The sequence below is a fragment of the Podarcis bocagei genome (genome assembly GCF_964188305.1).
Source record: "Podarcis bocagei genome assembly, chromosome: 9".
NCBI classification, from domain to species: domain Eukaryota; kingdom Metazoa; phylum Chordata; class Lepidosauria; order Squamata; family Lacertidae; genus Podarcis; species Podarcis bocagei.
Genome location: NC_138134.1, coordinates 17,401,209 through 17,420,607, shown reverse-complemented (window position 1 = coordinate 17,420,607; position 19,399 = coordinate 17,401,209). Strand labels below are relative to the sequence as shown.

Genomic DNA, 19,399 nt, shown 5'->3' with positions numbered 1-19,399 from the left:
TTATTTATATTTAAAACAATTTATTAACAGTTTACAGTAGATTTTCTTGACAAATACAAAATCAGAGCTAACGAAACGAGGTTAAATGCAGCAGTTTGAAATTCCAGGGAATATCTGGCCAATAGTTAGAGAAGAAATATTTTCCGGTATGCCAAGTGTTTCTCAAATATCAGTAAATTAAATTTGGGACCCGGTTTCTATGGCTCTACTCAAACTGTCACAGGAAAACTGGTTCATGTCCTCATGAATCCTCATTGTGCTGTTTTGGAGGCTGCTTTCATTGGGACACCCCGCTTGTCCTTGCCTACTCGCTTAATTTGCTAGTCAGCAACCTCCATTTTGATGCAGAAATCATGGAGAGAGAGAAACTGGGCAAATCAGGGAGCAGGAGAGTTCAGACAAATCGGCTTTATCTTTGTCTCTCAGCTTCTTACCATATTGCTTACCATTCTTCCTTAAGCCCAGACTCAGGCTGGTGCCACAATAAATTGGTTTATCTTTAAAATGGCCCCCAGACCTTTTCTTTAGGATTGTTGCTACACAGAGACTAACATGCCTAAACTTCTGGCAGTTTTAAAAACTGGGTGGTGGTCAACAGGTTGAGATTGAAGCCTGACAAAACAGAAGCAATGTTTCCTGGGGATAGGGATATTTCCTGGTTCTGAACAGGAAAAATGTAGATCTAAAGGACCAGGTGAGTAGCTGCATGCTCTAGTTATCTTCTGCTTGGACTACTGCAATGCGCTCTATGTGGGGCTACCTTTGAAGGTGACTTGGAAACTACAACTAATCCAGAATGCGGCTGCCAAATTGGTGACTGGGAGCAGCTGCCAGGACCATATAACACCGGTTCTAAAAGATCTACATTGGCTCCCAGTACGTTTCCGAGAACAATTGGTTGGCGCTGACTTTTAGAGACTTAAATGGCCTTGGCCACCCCCATCGTTCAGCCCAGACACTGAGGTCCAGAGCCGAGGGCCATCTCGTGGTTCCCTCACTGTGAGAAGTGAGGTTGCAGGGAACCAGGAAGAGGGCCTTCTCAGTAGTGGCGCCCTCCCTGTGGAACACCCTCCTGTCAGATGCGAAGGAAATAAAAAACCAGCCGACCTTTAGAAGACATCTGAAGGCAGCCCTGTTTAGGGAAGCTTTTAATGTTTGATCTTTTATTGTGCTTTTACTATTCTGTTGGGAGCCGCCCAGAGTGGCTGGGGAAACCTGGCCAGATGGGCGGGGTATAAATAATAAATTCTTATTGTTGTTGTTAAAAATAATGTATTTTAGTTGGCCCTAAACAGGACTATTTCAGAGGGGGGAGGCACAGGAAAGCATTCTAAGGATTGCCCAGAGGAAAATATCCTGAGATGTACACATTTTATTGTAATTGACACAAGTGCCAAATTCTTGTCCTCCATTGATTCTTGCTTTACTGAAATGTTTGTTGTGTTATATTTAAATTTCAACAAAAGCAAGTGTCTAAAAATGCTTTTCTGGGAATGTTTCTGCAATTGACAACAGGGGCTCTGATAGGGGGTGGCCCAGGGTGGTCTGAGGAACGGGTCTTTTGTGGTGGGCCCCAGATCATCTATCCCTTCCACCCCCCCCCCTTAAAACTCAATTTAAAACATTTGCTTATAAGGTGGCTAGGTGATATTCCAGTCACCTGCCATTTTAATCCCCCAGTCATCTATACATATAAATTAGCATATACAAATTCTTTGAGGAGCCGTGTCATACAGTTACATCCCAAGACTTTTAATTACTTAGCAGCACCTGTGGTTGACAGGCACTGTGATTCTGTAGCTTGCTGGTATCGGTACAGTTGCATGTGCGAATGATCAAACACACACCAGAGGCAGAACTTTCAAATTGTCCCAAATGATGCTCTCGGACGGAGTCCTTTGAGGCATTCCACTGTGAGCGCACTGAGTGATAAGGACACCGGAAATCAAAATGCATGCACAAACCTGCCCTGTGCTCGCAACCATCTGACATTTTGAGTTTCGTGTTAATTTGCACTTAATTGCACTTCAGACCGCCACATGAAAATACCTCGGTCTCGTGCTGTTTCATTCCACAGGGCGAATCTCGTGAGCTTGCTGGAATGCTCGTTTCTGGCACTGCCGAGAATTAACACTTGTCATCATTAGCCCTAAGGAACCTGAGTGGCTCAATGGCACTTGCTGCCGCACGAAGACACATTCCCAACAGCATGGGAAGCGCCATTAGAAATCAGCAGAAAGGAGGATGCAATTGGGTGGAACTTCGGTAGCGCATAATTAGCCTGGATTGATACTTTGATACCAACTGGGAATGTGTAGGCAGTGGTTCAAGATAAATGTTTAATCAAGATTTTCTTTTTAAAAAATACTTTTATAGGGGGAAAATACATGGCACTAGAGCAGAGTTAAATGTCTCTAGCCCTGATTTTTGTGCGGCAAACAGCCACGCATCTACTATTTCACTGTGGCAGAAGTTTCCCCAAAGCATGCTTTGCGTGCATTCAGATGTGGGGAATATTGTATTAGTTTTCCTGATTATACTACTAGCACTTGTGTCCTATTTTCGAATGTTCCTTTCACACTGCAGTACCTGTTATGCTATGGAACTGGGACTCTTCGACTGTCACGCTAAATTTCATTTACACCAGTGAACATACTGTGGTACAACAATGAATATTTTTGGACACTGTCAGCATTCCCCTCAGCCTTTCCATATGTGTGCTTTTGTTCCCCCACGATGCCTCTTTGACAACAGCTGGAAAAAAACTGTATGCCATCATACCAGCCCAGGTTTTGTCACTTTACTCTTGCAATTTTCCAGGTTAAGGGGCCTCAAACATATTTTTTTCTGGAATCAAGTAACACAGAAATGGGCACTAAACATGTACCATATTCTGTTGGTTCTCCAGAAGTGGCTTTTACATCACGCGAAAGCTCAAATATAATGTGTAAATTAACAGTTAGGGAAATGTCAGGGCGGTGGAATAAACTATCATGTGAAGACAGCCTTAGACCGTGCAAATATCCATTTATATACCTGATGCTTTTGAGCACCCGGTTGCGGCTGCTTCCAGCTTTCGTGAGTTAATCATTAGTGACTGAGCAGCGAGTGTGATGACACCATAAACCGGCGCATTCAATTAAGTTTGTCTGTCTGGTGATGTCACTCAGGTCCTGGTAAACATGCAAACAAACATTTTCACCTGGAGCGCGAGAAGAATGTCCAAAAAGCGAGGCACGTTTGGCAATGCTGAAAAATCTCACAAAGAGCAGCAGTTTTGAGTGAGCTCTGTTTTAAAACTGTCACTTTGCAGGTTTGCTTTGAGACATTTTGCACAGCCTAGCGTGTAAGCCCTGGTAGATCAAGAAAAGGACAAACCTTCAACATACTGGCTTCTTTGAGAGATCAATATTACTCCTTTGTGACTGGACTAAAGGGAAGCTTGGGACTCTCCTTAACCAAATATTTCCTCCTTTTCCTCCAGTTGGAAGCAAACTTGACCCAGAGGGCAGTATTCTCCCTAGAGTGGGACATATTGGTGACTATTCTTGGCAGCATTCATAGCAGCCAGAGTGGTCATGTTGGCAAACAAGAGAGACTGCTTTGGCTGGCAGTAGCAGGTACCTCCCGGTGGAGGTGGGCTGGTACGTAAGCATTAGACCGGCTGATGTTAATTGTGACATATCAGCTTAGGTGCAATGCACCGGGCACAACACTGGCTGCTCTTGTTAGCTCACCTGGCCTAGTGATATATCCCGCTCTGCTATTTGTGGGAGTCCTGGGCAAAGGCTTACACCCGCAGTGGAAGGCCTTGGAAACACGGCATTTCATGCAGCCCCAGAAGCGAGGCTTATTACTGGCGTCTGGGTTGTCACCTAATAGTCCTCTTCCTCCTCAAAATCTTCTCCTGCCGTAGCAGCCTCCAGGGCTGCGAGAGCCTCTGCTACTTCGGCATCAACCTCCTCCTCCAGTTCTCCATTAATGTCATTATGGCAATCAAATCTAGCTTCTCGCACCGCATCCGCCTTGGTCCTTGGAGACGGGATGCCGTCGGATACATTGTCCTTGAAACACACATTTGGCAGGCTTGTCCTGCAGGCTTTGTCTGTTGAATCCCAGCTTTTAGACTCACCTAATGGCAGCTCCTGCTGACTGCTTAACATGGTGTGTTCTGTGCTTTGGCCTGTATGTGTGTGGTTATTTGATGGACTTTCCTTTCCCGCAGCTCTCTGTTTTCCAGCATAGCCGCCATTAGGGGGTCCAGGCAGGTGCGTGTCACTGCCTGGAGCGCTCTGAGATTCCTCATATAGGGCACTTCTTTTTTCTGAAGATGCCTTTGCGAGAACTTCCGTTTCCAGAATCTCATGGTTATTGCATGGGCTTTCCTGAGGCAACCCTTGGACTGAAAAACCGGCTCGCTGAGCAGAGCAGGTGTGCGGGCTGATCTCTCTGTTTCGGTTTGTGCTGGGATTGGGATGAAGGTTCGCACCAGAGTGGGAATGGATCCCATTTACATTGAAACGACACTTTTCGGCAAGATTCCCAAGTCCTTCCTCACGAAGAGCGCTGCTTCGGTGGTTCAGAACAGCCTCTTTATTGTTGTTTAATTTGTGCCTGTTTGCTGCCGTTTGTAATTCCCCGGTCTGCAGCTCGTTTTTGTGTACTTGGATGTCGTTGTTCTGCTTACATTTGAATTTGCCTCCGTCTTGCTCGTCGAACTTGAAGTTGTTTATTTCATTGATGTACCCGGATGTTGGCACGTCTTGGGGTTCAAAGATGTAACTAGAAAAAGGTTAAGAGCAACAGTTAGCATTTTCTTTTCGTGATAGATAAAAAAAGGGTCAGTTTCATGCTTCAAACATGCAGGCTTTGTTGCAAGTTTCAGAAATGCCACCAATTTTTACCGTATTTTTTGCTCTATAAGACTCACTTTTTCCCTTCTAAAAAGTAAGGGGAAATGTGTGTGCGTCTTATGGAGTGAATGCAGGCTGCGCAGCTATCCCAGAAGCCAGAACAGCAAGAGGGATTGCTGCTTTCACTGCCCAGCGATCCCTCTTGCTGTTCTGGCTTCTGAGATTCAGAATATATTTTTTTCTTGTTTTCCTCCTCCAAAAACTAGGTGCGTCTTGTGGTCTGGTGCGTCTTATAGAGCGAAAAATACGGTAGCTTAAAATAACGCTATAGAATCTCAGGCCCTCTAGATGCTGTTGTTCCACATCTCTATTCACCTCTCACCATTGGCCATGCTGGCTGGGGCTGATGGGATCTGGAGTGCAGCAACATTGGTACAGCTTCAGAGATATCCTTACAGATATATAACTATTATCATTTTCGCCCTGCCCCAAATGACACTCAGGACTCAGCTGCACAGGTCAATTTATAACATTAAAAATGCATTATAAAAATGTGACACTAGATGGCACTGTAGAGAGGAATCCAAAGTCAATGGCATACAGCAGGCAAACTTGTCCCTCCAGATATTTTAGGACTGCAATTCCCATCATCCCTGACCACTGGTCCTGCTAGCTAGGGATGATGGGAGTTGTAGTCCCAAAACAGCTGGAGGGCCAAGTTTGGAGATGCCTGGCATATAGTATTGCCTTGGGAGCTCCCCCCCCCCACAATGTTTTCTCCCCATAGCATTTTTTATATCTGTATAGATCCAGCCTCAGTCTGCCTGTACCTTTGTATCATTTTACAGCACCTGCACCCCATCTGGATTCTTCTTTGTTAATTATCTGAAAAGACAGAAAACAGGCAGAGTGGACATGAGAAATCAGGTATTGCATGCATGATGTGAAATGTTGCAAAAAGAAGCAGCAATAGCTGACTCCTTATTTTTGAATGGGATTGTTGGATTATGGATTATAAAATAGTAATAATAATTTATTGTTATTTATTAAGTCTGAATACTGCCCTCTATCCACAGATCTCAGGGCAGCTCACAACATAAAAATACAAGTTAAAAACAAAACAAAATACAGACTAAAAACAAGAATGAAAAAAGCCAATATCCCCCTCTTCCCACCTACTCCCACAGCACATTTAAAAGGGTAAAGGGACCCCTGACCATTAGGTCCAGTCGTGACCGACTCTGGGGTTGCGGCGCTCATCTCGCTTTATTGGCCGAGGGAGCCGGCGTACAGCTTCCGGGTCATGTGGCCAGCGTGACTAAGCCGCTTCTGGCGAACAGAGCAGCGCACGGAAACGCCGTTTACCTTCCTGCCGGAGTGGTACCTATTTATCTACTTGCACTTTGACGTGCTTTCGAACTGCTAGGTTGGCAGGAGCTGGGACAAAGCAACGGGAGCTCACCCCGTCGTGGGGATTTGAACCACCGACCTTCTGATCAGCAAGCCCTAGGCTCTGTGGTTTAGACCACAGCGCCACCCGCGTACCAGATGTTAATCAACCAAAGGCCTGGTTGAAGAGGAACATTTTTGCCTGGTGCCTAAAAGTGCACAATAAACGTGCTAGGCAAACCTCCCTGGGGAGAGCATTCCACAAACAGGGAACTACTGCTATTTTTACATAACGTATCTGCCCCACTCCTTGCAATGGCAGTTGAATATGGACATATTTGGGGAATGATTTCCATGCTGGCAATCTCATTGGACCAATGAGCTGAATTGAAGTCCAGTTGAAATCAATGGGACAGTCCCAGGTCAATCAACAGCACTCAAGCGAAGTCCCATTGATTTCAACTTGTCCCATTGACAAGGCACGATGGTTAAATTGGCTAGGTTATGGGAAATGCATCCGGAAGAGAAAATGTACTGAGGAGCTAGTGATCTGACAGGGAGCCCTTCCTAGCCTCTGTTCCTTCCCCCTCCTTCCCTCTTGTTAAGTTTTTTGATGGTGTGAAAACAGTCTTTAATGTCCTGAGAACAGTTGAGGGGAAGGGAAGTCCCACACACAGCTGCCTTAATCACTTGGGAGGATAATGCTGGGCACCTTCTTTGATGTTGGACGTTGTTTTGAGAAAGTGAGGCATATCTATAAAAGCAGACGGTTTGGGCAGAATTTCTTGGAAGCTCGTGCTCAGACTGATCGGACGCAGGGCCCTGCAAACTGAGGCTACCTGGGGGAGTCACTGCGCCGCTTCTTGAGGACTGTATGTATACATCGCTTGCTGTTTTAGAATAAAATCTTTAATCTTCTCACTCACTTGTGTATTTTAAAAGAACCACCTTGCCTTTGGCAAGACAGCTAGGGCCACAGCTTTAAAAAAGGCTCAAAACTGTTGAAAATGTAGTTTGCATGTGTACGTTGCGCTTATAGTTGGTCAGAAGGCATGAGGCCACCACATTGCTGAAGCTAAGCAGTGCAAGGGTCTGCTCAGTGTTTGGATGGGAGACCTTCTGGAAACTTTAATAATAATAATTTATTATTTATACCCCACCCATCTGGCTGGGTTTCCCCAGTCACTCTGGGCAGCTTCCAACAGAATATTAAAATACAATAACCTATTAAACATTAAAAGCTTCCCTAAACAGGGCTGCCTTCAGATGTCTTCTAAAACTACATGGATGCCCCTTTGGGTTCCATGATGGAAGAAAGGCGGACTAGAAATGCAAGGAAATAATAAATAAATATATATATATAAAAGAAGGGTGTTGATGAAGGTGGGAAATAGGATAACATAGTCCCCCAGTGGGTTTCAAAGATTTATGAGATAAAAATCTAGGGAAGCAGCAATATGTGAACACAATCAGGAAATCCCTTGACCGGCTGGTCCAGGGGTCAGCAGACGTTTTCAGTGGGGGGCCGGTCCACTGTCCCCCAGACCTTGTAGGGGGCCGGACTATATTTTGAAAAAAAGAAAGAACGAACGAATTCCTATGCCCCATAAATAACCCAGAGATGCATTTTAAATAAAGGCACACATTCTACTCATGTGAAAAAACCAGGCAGGCCCCACAAATAACCCAGAGATGTATTTTAAATAAAAGGACACATTCTACTCATGTAAAAACACGCTGATTCCCGGAATATTGCAAGGGTCAAGTAGGAGATGAAAAGCAAAGGTGTTTCCTTGTTGTGCAGTGGGAGAAAACTGAAAATGGAGAGTATTTCCTTTGTTAAATATTAACCAGCACCACCTTGCAAACAAGCCCTGAAGCTGGAGTTCAAATTAAATAGAAGTCCTTCCTGAAAAGCGAGGTGGGAGTAGGGAGATGCACATTCAGACTTCTGTAATTACATGCATGCTAATTACATCACTGCAGCAACCATTAGGAATGTTCGCCCACTCTCATTAAAAAGCTGCTCTTCGCTTTACGTGGCGAAGGCCTGTTTATACGCACAACACAACCTGTGGTTTTAAGATAGAAATCAGAGAGGGAGCCTGGCAAATGCAGGTATGGGAACTGGTTCAAATTTTAACCCAGGTTGGTACGAAAGAGCAGAATTCAAATCTGAAATACCGGCATGAACCGCTTCTTAGCACTTCGTGGCTTTTTGTCGGAAATGAAATAACTTGGAAAGCTCTTCAAATTTCCCTGAGAACATTTTGAAAACATGTAATTCTGTCAGGTGTTCAGAACTAAGGGTTTATTTTTTTGGATTTTTTAAAGGAGCTAGATTTTTCTTTTTTATATTTTCGTAAGCCTTTTCCTTGAATACTCGGACTTCTGAGTAACCAACACCATGTTTGCATATAAGTTAATCTTTCACAGAGCGGCTGGTTGACCCACTTTTATTCCCACTGTAAAGTAACAAAGGCCAGATCATCTTTGCATCAAAGATGTGTCTAGGTGACATGGCCATCCCTGGACCACCTTTGGCCTACTGCTTCGACCCTTTGGCTGACCAAAAAAATCCCAGATAAGCTCTGTGTTGTTCACAAACATACATTTGCTTTATTCCTCATTCCACTCATTTGGGGAGAGGTGACCTGTCTCTAGCCAGTGGGGCTACAGTGTCTACCATGGAGACTGAAAATCTATGGACATATTTACACCACAGATTTAATAGCTATTTCCTCTGCTCAGGGAAGAAGCTATCGTTATTATTTTACACTTCAGCTATATACACACTATGCCTCGGAGGCATATTCTTGCCCTCAAAGAATTCTGGACACTGTCACTGAGAATTTTAACTTGAGAATTTTTTTGAGGGAAAGAATGTGGAAGGTAGAGAGTTTTCACCGCCCTGGAGTCTACTTTTCTCTGCACCTAGGTAGGTTGAGAAGTGGTTTTTGATTCACAGAACTGCTTTCTCGGGAAATCTTCATACATTTTCTCTTTAGTCAGCTAGCTTTGGGCTTTGAGGAGGTGCCTGGTTTTGACTTTTCCTGTTACTTCTCAAATTTTTCTCCCTGAAATCAGCGGCTGCCCTAAAAAACGCTCAACAACAATTGCTCTAATCTGAGGGTCTTAGAGGCCAGTTCCTTTACTGTTTCCTTGTAAGGGATCTCCTTTAACCAGACATAGTTCACTTTTAAGACAACCCCTTTATTGAGCATTCATCCCAATTTGTTTGCACAAAACGTTGCGGGAAGGTTAGACGACACCCGCTATTTTTTGAGCATTCATTCTGATGAGTTTGCATAGAGGTTAGACACCATTACATCGGACAATTGCTATTCATCACTTTCCTCTGCATTTTCCTGTCACATTGCCTGAAGTCTGATTTTTAGGAGAAGTACCGTATTTTTCGCACCATAGGACGCACTTTTTCCCTCCTAAAAAGCAAGGGAAAATGTGTGTGCGTCCTATGGAGCGAATGCAGGGGGGAGGCAGGCGGGAAAAGCCCTCAAGAGCCGCACACAAGCTTCGTGCGCTCTTGCGGGCTTTTCTCTAGGAGGGAGAAGGGAGTGACTGGCTGCAGCAGTCCCTTCTCCCTCCTGGGGGAAAAGCCCCCAAGAGCGGCACCCTCTTTAAAGGCTGCGCGGCTCCTGCAGGCTTTTCTACGAGGTGGGGGAATCCCCCCACCTCCCAGAAAAGCCAGGAGAAGCCGCGCAGCCCCTTTAAAGAGCGCACGGCTTCTGCGGGAGGTGGGGGAAGCTGCAGCAGATTCCCTCCTCCCGGGCTCCCTTTGAAGCGGCAATGTGGGAGGGGAGCAGCTTACACTCGTGTAAGCAGCTCCTCTCCCACTTTCCTGCTTCAAAGCAACCACGGAGGAAGGAAAGAGGGGACCCATGGATCCTCTTCGCTGCTCGAGGCTGCAGCAGATTCCCTCCTCCCGGGCTCCCTTTGAAGCAGCAAAGTGGGAGGGGAGCAGCTTACACTCGTGTAAGCAGCTCCTCTCCCACTTTCCTGCTTCAAAGCAATCACGGAGGAAGGAAAGAGGGGACCCATGGATCCTCTTCGCTGCTCGAGGCTGCAGCAGATTCCCTCCTCCCGGGCTCCCTTTGAAGCAGCAAAGTGGGAGGGGAGCAGCTTACACTCGTGTAAGCAGCTCCTCTCCCACTTTCGGATTCCTCCTCCGTAATTGCTTTGAAGCAGGAAAGTGGGAGGGGGGCAGTTTACACTCGTGTAAGCAGCTCCTCTCCCACTTTCCTCCTTCAAAGCAACCACGGAGGAGGGAAGGAAGGGGACCATGGATCCTCCGCTGCTCACGGCTGCAGCGGATTCCTCCTCCTTGATTGCTGGGAGTTTCTCTGGGCAGGAATTCCCTCAGCTTAAGTGGGGTGGGGGAAGTGTGGCAGGTAGGGGGGTACTGAGAGACACATGTCTCTCAGATGAAAATTGGGAGTGGGCATTGTCTGAAGTGGCTGTGGATCTCCTGCCGCAGAACTGTAGGACTGTATAGAGTTGGGAGGGCCACCCAAGGGTCATCTAGCCCAGCCCCCTCACAATGTAGGAATCACAGCTAAAGAACGCCAGGCAGATGGTCCCCCAACCGCTGCTTAAAAGCCTCCAGTGGTGGAGACCCCAAACACCTTCCGAGGTCATAGAATTGCAGGGTTGGAAGGGAACCCCAGGAGTCATCTAGTCCAGCCCCGGTGGACAGCGGGCGCAATCCATCCCATTGCGCAAGACTAAAGATGCTGTGCAAGGCTAAAGAAGAAGCCAAGGCAGTGAGCGGGATGGATCGCGCTTGCTGCCTTGTCTTCTTTAGCTGCACTGGAGAGGTTTAGCTCCTGGCTGGAGAGGTTGTGCGGCTATGGATCCCGCGCACTGTCTTGGCTTCTTTGCTCTTTGGGGCTGGGGGGGGGGAAACCCGGGCTTCCCCCGCAGCCCCGAGAAGCTCTGGGAGAAGTGGACAGGCTGCATGGAGCCTGTCCGTTGCTCTTTGGGGCTGGGGGGGGGATAATATTTTTTTCCTTGATTTCCCCCTCTAAAAACTAGGTGCGTCCTGTGGTCCGGTGCGTCCAATAGAGCGAAAAATACGGTAGTTTCTCTGTGTTTGCTGCACAACAGCACCAGAAACAGCTGTAGCTGCACCACTTCAATTTCCTGGTATGTGATTTAATTCTCTCCCTCCGCCTCCAAAATAGCAGGAATTTGGGAAGAGCTCAAGACTAGTGCCTCAGAAGAGGGGACAAATATTATTTCAGCAAGGCATCAAACCAGAGGGACAGCTGGAATTGTACACAAAACACACACTTTGTGCAGGGCCACCGGGAGATGTAATTTAATATCCTACTTACCAATAAATCAGTGAGAGTTGAAGGACCATGATTTTAACTTCTGGCTGAGCAGAGGCATCTGAAATGACAGTGATGTGATTTGATTAATAGATACCCATCTGCTGTAGGCATACGGTCACCCTCATGCAAGATCCCAAACTACGTGCCAGGGCACAGTAGCAAGTCACAAAAACGAAGTTATTCTATGCCTATTGAAGTCTCAAAGGAACACCAGGGTTAAAAAATAAATAAATAAAATTCTAAGCATCTCCTTCCCTTCCACATAGTGCTGGTCGTAGGCCTTTGGATAGTTAGTGCAAAATAAAACCATCTTAATAGAATAGAATAGAATAGAATAGAATAGATTCTTTATTGTCATTACACAGTGCAACATTGTACAAAGTGCAACGAAATTGGATGCCATCCCTTAAAACATCAAAAGCAAAACAACAACAACAACCAAACAAACCACATTCCAGCCACACCCACACCACACCCATCAAACTCCCAGGTCACACTATCGAGTTACAGCATTCAAAAAGGCCACAGCTCTTGGATAGAAACTGTTTTTCAGTCTATTTGTCTTTGACTTGATGTTTCTATATCTCCTGCCAGAAGGCAGTAGTGCAAACAGACCGTGTCCCGGGTGAGATGAATCCTGCAGGATGTTATTTGCCTTCCTAAGACAACGGGAACCGTACAGTTCTTCCAAAGATGGGAGAGGATGACCAATAATCCTTTGGGCTGTGGTTATGACCTTCTGGAGCACCTTCCTCTCCCTAGCTGTACAACCGGAGAACCAAGCACAAATACAGTATGTAAGAATGCTCTCTATGGAGCCTCGGTAGAAGCACACCAGCAGTCTCTCACTCAGATTGTTCTTCTTTAAAAGTCTGAGGAAATAAATTCTCTGCTGGGCCTTCTTCACCAGAGCAGTGGTATGTGCGCTCCAAGTCATGCCCTGATCGATAGCTACTCCCAAAAACCTGAATTCCGCCACCCTCTCTACCCGTTCCCCGTCGATATACAAGGGCTGAATGTCCGCCTTTTTTCCCCTGTAATCCACCACCAATTCCTTGGTCTTAGCCGTATTAAGAGCCAGATTGTTCTCTCCACACCAAACACAGAGCCGCTCCACCTCGTCCCGATAGGCGGACTCATCCCCTCCTGAAATGAGCCCCACCACCGTAGTGTCATCAGCAAACTTGATGATTTTGTTGCTGGAATAGAAGGCTGTACAGTCATACGTATAGAGAGTGTAGAGCAGGGGACTCAACACACAACCCTGTTAATGGAGATCTTCCTCCTGTAAACCTTCAGATAAAAATATTAGCTGAATATCCCTTAACGGGATGCCGGCTACAAACCTCGTTTCACTGAACTATTCAGTTTCCTCAGAAGGAAATAGAAAAATCATACAAGAAGGAAGTAGAACTCCCAAAAATTCTGAAGTATTTATAATCCTGGGTCAACAAAAAGGTTTGTAAATTCAGTATTAGAAATTGTACCTTTGAACCCTCAATCCTTTATTGCTGTGCTTTGCTTCACCTAGGTCGACCTAGGATTATAAATACTTCAGAATTTTTGGGAGTTCTACCCCCTTCTTGTGAATTTTGGTCATTTAAGGTTTATGATTTTCCTATTTCCTTCTGGGGAAACTGAATAGTTCAGTGAAACGAGGTTTGTAGCCGGCATCCCGTTAAGGCTTTGTTCTCTTACTTTCCCCTTAAACTCTTTGATTTTTATTATTTAGTTTATTTTCATAAGATAATATTTCTAGTTGATTACTTCTCGTTTCAGGGATTTTCACGGTATTTCATTTGTTTTGTGCAATTTCTCGGTTCCGTGACTGTCTTTTTTCTACAGGTCTTTGGAGAGGAAGCTTTTTCTGCCATGAACAATCTTCTCAGCGATGAAGTTGTTGAAAAAAACAACAGTAGTCACTCAAAAGTCACTATGACTGCTGGAAGCTCAGGCATGTGGTCTATGTAGACCAAGGGTGGTCATCAACATTGCATCAAAGCTCCCAAAATACATGACCGGACCGTGCAACACAGAGCCAGTTTGGAGGTGAACCATAGCTGTGCCAGCAGCACAGCCTGTTTGACTAGCATTCCTAGGGGCTGACAGCACCAATATACTGCTGTCGTATCGTTTCACCTCAGAACTGCAAGTGCTAATGGACTCATGCGCTGCTTTTTTGTTCAGCTAACCTGTTTTTCATCGCTGTTTTGTTCATTGGAGAGCCTCATCTCAGGAACTGCGAAATAAAAATGGGAGCACTTGCAGGCCTTATGAGCATTTATCAGAGTAAGGGTGGTGTTTTTCTGAATAAATACCTCGGGCTCCTGAACGCCTTGGGAGTCAAACGTTCCAGCTCCTGAATGATGGAAAACCAGAAGTGAGTGTTCTGGTTTTCGTACGTTCTTTCGGAAGCCAAACGTATGACAGGGCTTCCATGGCTTCCGATTGGCTGCAGGAGTATCCTGCAGTCAGTCGGAAACCGCACTTTGGTTTTCAAACGTTTCAGAAGTCGAACGGACTTCCGGAACGGATTCTGTTTAACTTCTGAGGTATGACTGTAAAAGGTAAAAGGACCGCTGACCATTAGGTCCAGTCGTGGCCGACTCTGGGGTTGCGGCGCTCATCTTGCTTTATTGGCCAAGGGAGCCGGCGTACAGCTTCCGGGTCATGTGGCCAGCATGACTAAGCCGCTTCTGGCGAACCAGAGCAGTGCACGGAAATGCCGTTTACCTTCCCGCTGGAGTGGTACCTATTTATCTACTTGCACTTTTGACGTGCTTTTGAACTGCTAGGTTGGCAGGAGCAGGGACTGAGCAATGGGAGCTCACCCCGTCGCGGGGATTCAAACGGCTGACCTTCTGATCGGCAAGCCCTTTTCACAGCGTTTTTAATATGTGTGTTTTTAACCATGGTGTTTGGGGCAATGGTGTGGCTTGGGTAAAAGTGCAAAAAATATCCACATTACAGTATATATGGCCAAAGGGCGGCTGTGGGAACTAGCAACTCCATTAATGCACTATTATCAACTGCATTTGCCATTACAACGTGGACAGCCTACTTACAGGTGCCCCCCCCCCCAGCAAAGCACATAGGGGCAAGACATTTAGTGATGCTTCTCACAAACAGCCATCCTACACAAGAAGCCTGATGATGGCTTCAATAACTACTTGGCCTCAAATCGTCACAGATCCAGAAATAAAAAAATGGTATTTTTTGCACGCACCTCATGCTGTTAATACGGTTAACACTGTCAATACTGCCCAGAACGCTTGCGGTGCAATCTTGTGTAGTTCGACTAAGCAGTCCAGTTGGGCTTACTCCCAGGTAACTGGAGTACAGTCTTAAAGCCTTTTCTGCATTTCCTCTCCTCGTTCAAAAGCCTTTGCAATATTCAGGAGGTCCTAGAACAGGCTGTCAGATGACTTGGGTCCATGAGAATGACAGCTTGGTTAAGGGTTCAGGACAACCTGTCTATATGAATAACTTCTTCCTCTGCTAGCTCAGCTTGACGCCATCTGAAGCCAGTGGCAGGGCAATACAGCATTGGGCTGCCATGTTGCAACCTGAGTGTTAGCAGCTGATTGGTGACTTTCCCGCCTCCGGGTAGTGAACGCTCCATCTATTGCAGAAATATGCAGCAGAAGGAATCTCTCAAAGGCGCAGGAAAGAACATAGATTTCGTGATCTGCTTGATTTGCACAGGGCAGTTCAACATTCAGCTTGAGGAAGTCTTATCACTTTAAAGCTGCAACCCTAGCTTTAAACACTTCAGACTGAAATTCCCAGGTGTCAGAAAAGGTTATTTATGTATGCTACTACTGTGGCCCACGTTTTGTTAGCCCAGAAATGGAAAAAGAGCAAGGTCCCAACTAAAGAAGAATGGCAACTTACATAAGTTGACCGAATATACACAACTTTCAGACTTAACATATAGAATAAGAGAGCAAGAAGAACATAGTTTAAAAAAGATTGGAAAACGTTTATTGAATATATGGGAAATAATTGTGTACAGCAGAAAACGCTGGCAGCATTAAGATAAAGTCAACAGTGTAAACAAGTTTTGATGGATGCAATAATGGAATACTGAATGGTATCGTTTTTGTAAAATATGCAGGGATTTATGATATGTAAAATGAACCATGGAAAGAAAAGAAGGGAAGTCGTTGATATCTTAAGGATATAAAATGAGTATTTTAAATTGTAAAACAGAAAATTTAACACATACACACACATACACAGAGCACTTGTGAAAGGTTGCCCAGGGTAGCTAAAAAAAATAAGAACATGGGAACATCAACACACAGACACATACCACCCCACAACTTTAAGTGACAGAGGAAACCAAAATAAGCTACTTCTGCTACTCCTTATATGTTTATATCCCTATATCAGGTATAGGCAAACTTGGCCCTCCAGACGTTTTGGGACTACAACTCCCATCATCCTTAGCTAACAGGACCAGTGGTCAGGGATGATGGGAATTGTAGTCCCAAAACATCTGCAGGGCCGAGTTTGCCTATGCCTGTCTCCCCACCCCACTTTGGGAACTAGTGTTGCTTACTACTGTTGGTGTTTTCCTTTAAACGGCTACAGCGACACTCCTAACCCCACTTAACCTGGGAGTAAGCCCCACTGAATTCAGTAGGATTTACATCTGAGTAGACATGGTTAGGATTTCACTGTAGGTTCTGAAATAATAATACAGTGGTACCTCAGGTTACATACGCTTCAGGTTACAGACTCCGCTAAACCAGAAATAGTGCTTCAGTTTAAGAACTTTGCTTCAGGATGAGAACAGAAATCGTGCTCCGGCGGCACGGCGGCAGCAGGAGGCCCCATTAGCTAAAGTGGTGCTTCAGGTTAAGAACAGTTTCAGGTTAAGTACAGACCTCCGGAATGAATTAAGTACTTAACCTGAGGTACCACTGTAATTATTCTTGCAAAGAATGGTTCCACTAGCAACATGACTTCAAAAAATAAAAAAATATGAATGTTATCACCAGCTCTTTGTATGACAGAGGTGGCCATAGTATCTCAGATATTAGATGGTGTGTGGCTATGGCCATACTAGGCTCAACAGCATGAAATAAGACATGGTTCTCCTTATTTCAGCAGTGGTGGATGGTCTGGCCATCCAATTTTCCATCCCACCGTCTTAGATGAATAAAATATGCCTTGATTCTTCACCCTCCAGTTCTAGCAACTGTTTTATTTATTACATATACATTCCATTTCTCCTCCAACCTCCTCAGGCCAGTGTAAATGGGGATAAAACCCCTATGTATCCCACAACAATCCTGAGAAATGATCTCAGTGGAGTTCATAATGGAGCAGGATTTGAACCCAGGTTTCGTAGCTCAGACTTCCTTGGCTACACTACACAGCCTCCCTGCTAAAGGCTCTGGTCTGAGGTACCCCTGCTCTTTCCAGCTTTCTAATCCTGCTGTAAATAGGCAAATGAGATGGATTCTATTTGGACTCTGCTGTTTGTATTATCAACAGAACACTGTCTTTATTTGCATTTTTGAAGCACCATGGAACTGTAACAGAGAAATACAGATTGTCCTAGAGGTTACTGAACAGAAGCAAATGCAGCGTGATGTTCAGCATGCAACAGGGTCAGTTTTTAGCTCATGGATAAAGAATTAATATAAAGAAAGAATTAATATAAAGAATTAATATAAAGAATTAATATAAAGAAAGAATTAATATAAAGAATTAATATAAAGAATTAATATAAAGAATTAATATAAAGAATTAATATAAGGTAAAGGGACCCCTGACCATTAGGTCCAGTCGTGACCGACTCTGGGGTTGCGGCGCTCATCTCGCTTTATTGCCCAAGGGAGCTGGCGTACAGCTTCCAGGTCATGTGGCCAGCATGACTAAACCGCTTCTGGCGAACCAGAGCAGCACATGGAAACACCGTTTACCTTCCCGCTGGAGTGGTACCTATTTATCTACTTGCACTGTGACATGCTTTTGAACTGCTAGGTTGGCAGGAGCAGGGACCGAGCAACGGGAGTTCACCCCGTTGTGGAAATTCGAACCGCCAACCTTCTGATCAGCAAGTCCTAGGCTCTGTGGTTTAACCCACAGCGCCACCCGCGTCCCTAAAGAATTAATATAAACAAGATCAATTTCTAATCTGATTTTGTTTGGAAATAGAAGGGTGTCAGGAATGGATTTTTTTTTCCAGCAGAAGGAGAGAATTGACCTTCAGGTGCTATTGTTCTCTCCCACTCAGACAAATAATTAGTCTGAGGTTCCAGTGGTGGGAAATATATATAATCACGTATTCTACTTCCTGGACTCATAAGCACACAACAACCATCTTCATCAACTAATGAGAGGATTTTGTACTGTTGACTACTTAGGGTGCTTCTTCCAGCAACTACAGAGTTACAGGAAATGACAGGCATATTCAGATCTAGTCCAACAGTTGCAAACAGTTACCCTGGAAATTAGGGTTCAGCAACCTCCGCTTAACCTCCGCTTGGCAGGCTGAATCAACCCCCCTGACAATATAAAGTTAAAAAAAAAAGGACCCCTGGATGGTTAAGTCCAGTCAAAGGCGACTATGGGGTTGTAGCACTCATTTCGCTTTCAGGCTGAGGGAGCCAGCATTTGTCCACAGATAGCTTTCCAGGTCATGTGGCCAGCAGGACTAAACCACTTCTGGAGCATCGGGACACTGTGATGGAAACCAGAGCACATGGAAATGCTGTTTCCCTTCCCACCACAGTGGTACCTGTTTATCTACTTGCACTTTACGTGCTTTTGAACTGTTTCAATGGAGGAAATGGCAGATACGAAGGACCCAGTGACGGGCCCCTGCTGTTAGTGGGCCCCGGCAGGATAAATTAGCTTGCAGTGACAGTGTACCAAGCAATGTTTGGTACTCAGGTCTAGCTGATCTCTTAATTTCCCATAATGCCCCAGAATGATGCTAGGTTTAAAGGTCTCAACACGCAAAAGGTCTCTGCAGCTACAGCAGGTGCTGTGATTTTCCAGAGGTTTGACTTCACCCCCAGAGGCACACTCCATTGTCTCTGGAGACAGACTCATGCCAACAATAACAACAACCAATCCTTTGTCACACAAGGATCTTCTTGTGTAGGCATCACTGAGATTCCTTACGTCTGAAATTATATTGTCAGAAGGCGACAAGCGTAATAATCATCTGATTATTTTGCTACCTTTATCCTGAATTATTTTTTTTAAAGGACGATATGAAGCCAGAAGTAGTGAGGCTGACCCAACTGGTTCAGAACAATGCTTCCTGTGTGTTTGTGTGTGGTGAGAGTTGTTGCTTGGAAATCCTGACAGTGATTGGCCTTTGGTGCAAAGCTGTGGTGCTTTCAGATGGCAGCCAAATGGGAGCTCCAGTACTGGAAATGTGGCAGAAAACCCATCAAAGAACAAGTGTCCCAGCACAGGAGTTTGGTGTAAGTCATGGCGGAAATGTAGATGTTCTGAACTGCCTTCTGCCATCACATGTCGGCTTGGTCTTATAGGAGTCGTAGTATAATCAACTAGAGGACACCAGGAGGGCTTTAAAGGCTCTGTTATCTGGTGGTGGTTTTGAGTTAAAAACAAAAACAACCCGCGCTACACCTTGGAAGCTAATACCAGTTTGCCAACATTGTAAATATTTTGGTTCGCTGGTTTTTAAATTTTTTTTTTGGCGCGTTTAGACCCAGAAACCTCCCCCCTAAATAAATTCACACAAGACTCAAATTTTGGTTTTGGTTTTTGGCAGAATTTAGGCCACAACTTCATTGATTACAGAAAGTGACT

General features: G+C 45.1%; 1 protein-coding gene across 1 annotated transcript in view; it reads right to left on the bottom strand.

Moving 5' to 3' along the window:
* The window catches only part of PGCKA1 (PDCD10 and GCKIII kinases associated 1), a 60,389-nt gene continuing 40,990 nt past the window's right edge, over positions 1-19,399 (bottom strand). Inside the window, exons 2-4 of the mRNA XM_081207911.1 lie at positions 11,597-11,654; positions 5,684-5,738; positions 1-4,782 (exon numbers count right to left, since the gene is read on the bottom strand). Coding sequence (XP_081064037.1) covers positions 3,876-4,782; positions 5,684-5,715 — 939 coding nt within the window. The 5' untranslated portion in view covers positions 5,716-5,738; positions 11,597-11,654 and the 3' untranslated portion in view covers positions 1-3,875. The remainder of the gene's footprint in view (positions 4,783-5,683; positions 5,739-11,596; positions 11,655-19,399) is intronic.